At 42.6% G+C, this 9,923-nt stretch overlaps 1 protein-coding gene across 1 annotated transcript in view; it reads right to left on the reverse strand.

Annotated features, from left to right (window-relative positions):
• slco5a1 (solute carrier organic anion transporter family member 5A1) overlaps nt 1-5,418 on the reverse strand; it is a 36,725-nt gene extending 31,307 nt beyond the window's left edge. The window contains exons 1-2 of the mRNA XM_071485282.1: nt 5,341-5,418; nt 3,348-4,844 (exon numbers count right to left, since the gene is read on the reverse strand). Coding sequence (XP_071341383.1) covers nt 3,348-4,308 — 961 coding nt within the window. The 5' untranslated portion in view covers nt 4,309-4,844; nt 5,341-5,418. The remainder of the gene's footprint in view (nt 1-3,347; nt 4,845-5,340) is intronic.
• Between the last annotated feature and the right edge of the window lie 4,505 nt (nt 5,419-9,923).

Raw genomic sequence — 9,923 nt, forward strand, 5'->3', positions numbered from 1 at the left:
AACGGCCCTCCCCTTATAACCGGAGGTCACAGCCGCTGTCCAAGGTTTGGAACGAGGAGAATCTAGATTATTGATCATTCAGGTCTGTGGGTCATTGCGTTGGCAAATCAGATGGAGATGGCGACAGATTGTTAGAGATGAAAGACATTCATGAGAAATTGAGACAACAAAACAAGAACATAAGATGGGCAGTGTTTCAAATATGCTGTCTTCTGTTGATCTTTTTCTGTGTATTGTGTATTGTTGGCCAACTGCAGGACCGACAGCTCATCTAACGCAATGAGCCACCTTCACAGAAGATGGAGTGGCCTCTCAGAGAAGGGCACAGACAAATGTTCACCATAGTAACGCCAAGAAATGTATGTTGTAAATCTGTCAGAGCAGAAAGAGAGAAAAGAGGGAAAGAGGTGGATGTGCACACTGCTCCTACTTCGAGATCGAGCCACCAGTTCTTACACAGAGGACCACTAACCACAAAAACCAGGGGGAAAAAAAAAAAAGGAGAGATCTGCAAAGCCAAGTGAGCTGCACACCAATTTCACCTAGAGTACAAGGGCTATAGTTCAGATTCCATGCTCATTACATTACCATAGTGATGTGGGGCCAGAGCTGGGAATTGGGGTAACGGGACAGAGGGAATGCACTACTGTGGATGTGTATGCATACACAGAGATCATGACATCCCGACCAAAAAAAAAAAAAAAAAAAAAAAAAAAAAAAACCCCACACACTCTTCCTCCCTCTCCAAGGGCACCAGAAGTACCCCTCAGAGTAAACTGCACTGTCCTACAAAAGCGAGCAACTCCTCCCCTCTGAGCCGGAGCAAATTGAGATGGGGTTTACATAAATGGGTTTGGAGGGGGAGAAAAACCACCGCAAGGTAGAGAGTGGGGGAAGCCTCCTCAAGATATGGGTAGCCTATATCTGCTCCAAATTAAGTTGGGAAAACAATGAAATGCATTTGAGGGCCTCCGGGTGAACAGGTTTCACAGTGTTGGCTCTCATTCTTCCTGTTTGCACATTCTTAGGGAAAAAAATGATTATAATTTGTATATTTCTTATGCTTGTCAAGGAACAGATATATTTTTGAGATTTGAAAAAGTGAACTGAAGAATTTCCTTGTCATTTTAATGATCATAGCCTGTGGGTTCAATTCAAACTAACATGAAAGAAATAAATAGCAAGCGAGCACCACCTGGACTACTTCACTTGGGGTTCCTTCATGAGAATGTCAGAGAGAATGTCACAACACCTGAAGAATAAAACTGGAGCTCGGTTACCATGGTTATTTTGAGTGAATATCAGAAACGCAAAGCAGCGACATTTTTCCCCACTTATCTGCTCACTCTGACATGTCAGAACATGTCTCTGTTTTCCCCCAAACAATGCGGTGCTGGAACCAAACAGATTATCCCTCTGTGAGACCTCTGAAAATAGCCATCAAGGTCACTGGAGCAAGTGCTGCTCTTGACGGATATCTGCAGGAGGGGGCGACTCCATGAGCCTTACGGACCCTGATGCGCTTGCTCTGGAGTACCTTGCCAAGGTGAGGGCAGAGCAAGTTGCTGTTTGAGGTTGTTTTCTCCCTGTTTTCCCGGCTGGTTCAATAGCTATGCTGCATTGGCTCCCCGTGACGCAGGGATCTGATCAATACTGGGTCTCGAGGGCAGCGGAGCAGCCAGCGAGAGGACTCGACAGCAAATACGCTCCATAGGCTGTGCAATGTTGTGATGAAGGGCTGGTGTCAGCACTGTGGCTAATGCTGTGCAACCACCTTAGTGTTCTTGTTTTTTTTGGTTTTTTTTTGTGCAACAGAGTGTAAGCATTCCTCCTCACACAGATGTACACAGAAAATAGATTGGCAGACAGACATCCAGATGCTCATGTGCAAATGACACACACACTGAAATAATTAGTCGATTAAACAGAAAATTAATTGCCCACAATACAATTTAAGTCATTTATCAGGCAAAAATGCAAACACTCAGTGGTTCTAGCACCTTAAATAAGAGGATTATGTCATTGTAAATTGAATACTTTCAGGTTTTGTATTACAAAGACAAAAGAAGCAATTTGAATATAAAACCTAAGCTCTGTGAACTTTGTGACGTTTTAATTTTTTTTTTTTTTTTTTTTTAATGTTTTCTAGATTGAAAAAAAACATATAGATGAAAATCATTTGGTGTAGCCCTGTGCAAAAGGTCAGTGGGACAGTGACCATCTGTGTGAGATACTGCACCAGATTGAGGGGTGCCCCATGTCCCAATAACCCAACTGGTGTGCATGCAGGCAGTGGGATTACTTCTGCAATCATGATCTGCTCTGGGAGCTATGTAGAGTATGTGGTACTCATATACAGCCAATAATTCAGAGCACAACCATTAAGGTCAGAGAAGCCCTATCATAGCAGAAAAAATTACATGATACCTGAGATGTTGAGGTGTTTAATGATTTAAGAAGGAATGCAGCTTTTCAGGAGTGTAGAAGACAATCTGCTAACATTCAAACGCAGCAGAGCCTTGTTTTTATGGCTAAACATGAGAGCATGTTGCTTTGCTGCCGCTAGCCGCCTGTGCTCACATACACACAAGCCTGACAAGCCTGAGGACACAGCAGTATTTTGCGCATGCACACACACACACACACACACACACACACACACACACACACACACACACACACGCAATACTGGACCATTAATCATACGCAACCCAGTTCTGCTTCTCGCCCCACACTCCTCTCTCATGTGCTTGTGGCCCAAGGTTGACTTTGCAGTCTCTGTATTTACCTCAGTGTGGTGCAGAGGTTGCATGCTGGTGAGATTAAATCAAAAGGACACAGGGCTTGATGTGGGTGAGTGCATTGCTCAGCCCTGCAGGTATACACACATGTTCATGCACTTCCTAGTAAACATCGGGGACACCAAACCAATCAGAAGCTGCAAAAATCCAATCCATTTATAATGGAAATTAAATAAGCTCATTGATAAATGTATAATTGGATAACTGACACTAACTGTGTTAGAGACCACTAACTATAATTTATGAGCTCTGCATCCTTCCAGTCAGACACCAGACTTGCATAGTTTGCACTGCAGAGCAAAACCAAGTAAAAGTCTAAAAGCAAACTGTCTGTGATTGTTCAAATAAATTCAGCAAGTCTGGCTTGTGTAAAACTGTCAAATTATTTTGTCTTGTAACTAATTCCTTCACTTTTTGTAAATGTTAGTTATAAGCAAGGAAAATAAAATGTTTCACATTATGGAAAGGATTTATTCTGACTACAGTGCTTACACGTACTATTAATCTAACCTCCTGTTCAGCTACTGGTACATTCAGGTGGCTTACCCAGGTAAAGAGATGCATTTTCTTTCTTCACATTGTCGTCCAGGTAGGTGGGCCCCAAGGTGTAGATTGGCGTTGACCCCATGCCCACAAGTATCTGGGCACAAATGAACAGTGCCACATACAGGTTGTGCTCATTGCCCTCCTGGTCGCGAGGGCACGATGAAACGTCGAGCAGGTCACGCCCACTGCTGTTGCCACTCTGACAGAGGCCTTCGTGACCCGCTGATGAGTTCATCTCCTGGATCTGGTAAGGTGGTGAGATGAAGTGGGGCAGGGAAAACAATGCTGCCCCAACAGCAATGACCACACCACCCACAGCCAGCCAGCGTGGCCTCTGACCTCTGCCGCCAAAGTATGAGATGAAGACGACCACCAGCAAGCTGCCGATGTCGAAACAGCTGACCAGCAGGCCAGACTCTGAGCTGCGGAGACTGTAACGCTTCTCAATGGTGGTGATGACACTGCTCAGGTAGCCCGAAACCATCAGGGACTGAATGAAGGTCAGGTAGCACATGCAGAACAGGAAGCAGCGCGAGTCCCTCAGGATGATGCGCACATACTTCCTGGCTGGGATGTGGATAAGGCGGGTGAGAGAGAAACCGAGTTTTTTGCCTCCAGAGCCAGCGGCCCTGTGGCCCTCCACAGGCAAAGAGCTGCTGAGCCCCACCATGCTGGAGACAGAGGGAGAGAAGTCTGTCCTGGAGGAGGGGGACTCTGCTTGGCTTGAGTCTGGGGTTTTTGGCTGGAGCTCGCTGCTCTCGTCCACGGCCACACAGGTGTGGTTAGTGTTGACAAGCCGAGGCTCCGCGACCTTACGATCCGGCTGACAAGGCCCATTCAGGATGGGCAAGCTTTTGGACTTGAAGCAGTTCTCTGGGTCCATGTACTGGTCTTGGAGCTCACGGATCTCCAGGGACTCAGACAGGTCACTCCCCGTTTCATCATTGTCCGATGAAGTCATGGCGCAGCTGGACTTTCAGCTTCAGTCGGCTCCTGGCTGTGCTGACAAGTCGGTCAGTAACTAGTGCCACATGAGGACACGGTGGAGCTGCTGCAGGACTGGATGCCGAAGTAAAGACTGTGCCCTGGCAGTAAGCACTGGGGCGGACTGAACCCCTCTGGTTATGTGCATGTTTTATTCCACATTTCTATTTACAGCAGCACTGCTCTGCCACAAAAAGCCTGTATCACAGCACAACATCAAGGCCAAAAAATCCTTGAAAGCCACTAAACAATGATAGTGATAGACTGACTGAATAAAGAAGACCATCACCCTCTTTAACTAAACACTTTACAATATTGGCTATGGAGTGATTTGTTTACAGTAAATAGCCTATAGGCTTAAAAATACATGTAAATAATAAGAAAGGGAGCTGTCTTTACAATGTTCCCCCTAATTCAATCCCATATTGATGTTGATTTTATGGCTCTTTGTTAGATAGCAACCTTGAATCATAGGGTTTTTTTGTTTCCTTTGTCCCATAGCTGTGCAGCATCCTGGAAAGAAGATGAAAAAAAATGAGCAAATATCAAGAAAGGTTGCCACTTCCAAATATACAGGTATTTATATATCTACAAAATCTAGCCCTTTTTTCCACTTCTGGCATTCAGGTAATACGTCCACACTGGATTAAACTGGTCCCTTGATATCGTTAAATTGCTAGACACAAGAAAAAATATTTCATCAAAAAACATCAAAAAAAAAACCCAACACGAACAAACAGCTGTATGGGTGTCACACTGTCGCAGCGCTTTAAGGACAAATAACATGCAGCTTTCCTTTGTCAAAACGAGAAATATACCAGGAGAACAAAAGACCACGCTGTCCACAAACGTCTCAGTTATTACTTTGAAAAGAAATAAAAACCCCGATTCAACACCAGACATTTCCGAGATTGAGCGACAATGAGTCTCTGCCTCGAATAAAACGGCGACAAATTATTTGACACAACTTCTGTGAAAGGCTGGAGGTGTAGAAGGCTGTAATACTCACGCAGGACAGAGGGAGGTAGCCTGTTGTTCCAGCGGAGCGGCCACTCACTGAATGAAATCTGTTTGATGCGGATGGCTGCTGGTGCTTGTGGGCAAGTGATGCCTTCAACGACCGTCGGGAATTCAGGCACCGGAGCGTCAACAAAGTGGAGAAAAGCTGGGAAAATTGTCCAATTTTGATCACATCAATTCTCGAGATTGGACAAATTAATTAAAACGTGAAAAAAAAAGTGATAACACAAATGAATTTGGTCAACAAATGTATCATCAAAGATATTATTTTTACTTATTAGACTACTCATACTCTTTATGTGTCCATGACTTAGTGTAGCACTGCGCTACTTGAGTTATAAAACGGAAAAACAATCATCATTTTTATATCTAGGTTTTTTTGTTGTTGTTATTTTCCACCAGGCAAACAAATATACAAGTCTTACTTACAACATTCAAGCTACGCGGTAAAATCCAATCAGCAGAAGGTAACTTGAACGCAGCAAATCGTGGGGTGAATTGTTTTTCCACATCAGCCACGTTGGGACTTGTAGTTTCCTTCGCGAGCCAAACGTGCGTTCACGTCCCCGTTTAATATTATATGAAAAACGGCGTTTGAGCAACAACGATTGTGAGACTTGAGCCACACTGAATACCTCTGCAAACGCTGCTGCGTCCATATTTTCATTCAGCTAATTTCAATTGCAATGACTGTAGGACTTCATATACCAACATCCTCGTCGGCCCATATGGTGGCTTGTTTAGTACACTACGTCATCTGGACAGCTGGAGCCGTTGCTGACCCAGCAGTGATTGACTGGTCACAGACTCATATGGACAATGGGCCCTGCGCCCGGCAGTCCTCTGACGCAATAAATTGTAAAAATGTAATGGAGTCAGTTTATTTCTTCAGAGAATACTACCTCAGTAAATAATGAAAAGTTTCTAATTCATACTGAAGGTGGAACTGGAAGGCAAACCCAACTGATACAACCTCCTCCACTTGTATTGGAGAAATAGTTTTGCATCTTTTTAACCTTCAAATGAAATATATTCATATCACAGCGGACTATTACATGAATGTAAATTATATGTAGACTTGTCTTTTTAGGAGGAAAAATATTGATTTAATGATCAGCATTGTACTAGATGTTGATTGCTTTTTTTCCCTGATGATTATTGCAACGCCTCTGAGTACATTTGTAGGGCACCATTTGCACGTCTGACTAAACATTGTATTCTTCAGTGGTAAAATCCTGCTGAATTAAGACCTCGTGGACAACATCTGTGCTGACAGAAAATAAAATACACCTTTTTTAGAGAAAGAGTTGACTCCAAATGCCTGTCAAAGGGATGGATGACTTTCCCCAAGGTACCTTCATTTCCTGCACTAGATAGGCCAGGTGATCAATCCTGCTCCTGCTCCTCCTTTCATTCTGATGCTCTTTGGTTCCTAGCATTTGACAGAAGCCTAAATGTCAAATATGTGCTTCCCTACCTGAAATGGGTGTGAGCATGAGCAAATGTCTACTATTTTCGTGATGTCTCCAAACACTTAAAATACTTTTTTTTATCCTAAAGTTACCATGGTGTACAGGCTTATGCAGTCTACTGTCTCCTTGATGCCTAAGAGAGAATGACTGTCTCTCAGCAGTCAACCAACAGGGATCAATGAGAAGCATCATGAAGGCCTCTGTCGCCTCTGTTCAAGTGTTTTTCGTCTCTGTCTCTGGCTATCAGCACTGCAGGCTGATCAATACCACAAACCACCACGAATGCAAAACAGCATGAAGGGATATATGGAATTATTTAACAGATAATGACACTATATAATTTTTTCAGTGCTAATGTTGCACACTGTTGTCTGGCTACAGTAGGGAATCTGTTCCAGAGGCCAAACTCTTTTTCTTTTGTTCTTTATTTTGTGCAAGTTGTTCATTTTTGTGAAACTAGTTTGAAATGCTTAGTGTTTAGGTGTAGCTATGGCCCTTACACACCATGTTGCATTTGCAATTGCAGGACCCCATTAAATCTGTCAGAGTGTGATGGAAGATATTTTCATTTTTTATTTTCTTTCTTTCAAAGAGCCAGAGTCAGGTCAGAGGAACCACAAAGATCAAAGATAATTTGGTAAGTTATCAGTCAGTCATCTAAGGCATCAATGAATGATGAGCGTTGAAAGCAACACACAGACTTCAATTTTCACTGGAGCTCTCATTTATGTACAAACAAAGTTACATCAGAATAATTAGTAAATTACTATATACTACATACTACAGATGGTGGCTTTAAAGCCATCAAATCAAAACATGACAGGCACTTGGAAATGGCACCCTATTTCTTACCTGACCTGCAAGACAACAGGTGCTGCAGTGGGTGACATTATGTGCAGAAGTATAGATTCTCCAGAATAGATTTCCCTCGCACAATTGTACATTCAATTTGCATGTATAATCTATATTTTAATGACTGTTACTGGGAAGATCTGGTTTTGCACCAGACCAGGGTCACCAAATGGAAAGTGGTGTTGACAGAGATTCAGTGACTTGCTCAAGGACACTACAGCAGATTCCTGAACCTGGCTCCTCAAATTAAAGAACTCCACATGAACTATGCCACCTTACCAGTCATGCTCCAACACAGTGCTGTAGCTCTAATAGTTTGTAATCAAGTAGGAGGAGTTGAAGAAATGTATATGAATATGCAACATATTGTATGTATATATATATAAAGCTATACCACAAATGCCACGGATTTGGAGAGGATAGGGAAGATGTAGTGTTAGCCCAGGGACATTTAGTTAGCCCATGACCTTTCTTAAAACAGAGAGAGAGAACGTGGAGACTTCACAGATGACAGGAACAGCCTTTTCCAAAGGTTAATATGTTCGTGCCTTCTCAGAAATAGTTTCATTGGAGTTCAGTCCAGCTTCAGAAGAATTTGTCCTGAATGCCATGCACCATCGGGAGAACAAAACATGTCTGTTTTGGGTGCAGAAAAACAAACAGAAAATTTCCCATGTGAACGAGTGAACCAGGACAATAGAGGCTGAACAAGCATGCCTGCATTTTTAAAAGGGGGATTGCTGCAAAGCTTTTCTTCATATCTAAATGTTCCCACACTCATTGACAGTTGTTATTGCTGTATTGTATTTCTCATGTCCCCAGCAATAAAACACACAGCATCTTATAAGAACCGCTGTAAAACTGTTTGCTACTCATAAGGGGTCAGAAATCAAACCCATTTAAATTATCAATATTGCATGGCAATATTCCAACTGGTTTTACACAGAAATTGGACACTCTCTGTTGAACTGACAGTGCAGCCATTGATAACGCTTTATAGTCTCAGTCAAATACTCCAATGTGATCATTTAAATATGGTGTAATGAAGTGTTATAAAGAGAAAATCCAATCAAACTGTAAACTCAAACTAATGGCAGAGTAGGAGGCCGCGGATGTAATGCTGTTAGTAGTATTTACGGTGTGATGGAGCAGTGAAGTGAACTTAACTCTGATTCCACAAAGGAGAGAAATACGACACCACCCTCTGGTGCACAGACTCGTACAGTGGAGCCAGGCTCTGCAGAGTGGTTGTATTTTAACTCATGGCCAACAGATGGCGCTTTGGCCTCAAGATTCTGAGCATCACGCAGAGCTCTGGGCAGCTTGTTGGGGCTCATCATGTGCAGCTTGGTAACATTACTGAATTATTAAAAACTGTATTTTGCAGGTTACATCAGAATTACAACTACAGTATTCATTTATATCATTCCAAGTGAAGACAAAATCTAGTTTGATTTATTTTACTTTTTAATGAGTGCACTCTAGCAAAAGATGGTATTGAGTTACAATATGGAAATTGGGTATCTCTGCCTCTGCTGCATTTATTTTGACCATTCTTTTTAAAATATGTCTCACAAGTTCCTGAGTTTTGTGAAAGTGCAATAAGGGAGCATCCCTTTAAATTAATTGGCTTTTTACAAGTAGAAAAAGCTTGGTTTGATAAATTCTATTATTATTATTTAAGGCATTTATAAAAGCTTTACATGTTAAACTGGCTATGCACTGAGATATTTTTTCCACTTTCACACTATGTAGCTATTATTCAGCAGTAGGTGATATTCAGTGTTTGGCATTTAATACAGACTCTGTCTTTACAATGTCTGGCCAAAGTGCTCATTACAAAGATATTGTTCTTGTGAGATTCCCTCCTGTCAGCTGATGAGTGATGACATCATCATCATCATCATCTGCAGTCTTGTCCGACACCTCCCATGGCCTTGGCTCAGTCTCCCCCCTGCTCCATCCCACGCTCTTCCTGTTAACCATCCCAACTTTATTGACATTACAGGAATCACTAATGAAACACCGTCTGTTTCTGAGCTCTCTGCGTCTGCCTGTGGAGCTGTTAAAGGGAATCACACACAAACTTACATAAATATACTGTACACTCCCATCCCCCACAGTTCACAGCCACAAGTCGCATGTTTTCCTGTATGTAGCCTTGGCTATCGTGTCCACCAAGTAAGATACGGGAAAATGCAATAATGCCAGACACTGAGGTGTGTGCATCTGTAACTGGAAGTTGGGG

This window comes from Trachinotus anak, unplaced genomic scaffold (assembly GCF_046630095.1).
Source record: "Trachinotus anak isolate AG129_WGS33_773 ecotype Australia unplaced genomic scaffold, CSIRO_AGI_Tana_v1 ptg000009l, whole genome shotgun sequence".
Classification (NCBI taxonomy): domain Eukaryota; kingdom Metazoa; phylum Chordata; class Actinopteri; order Carangiformes; family Carangidae; genus Trachinotus; species Trachinotus anak.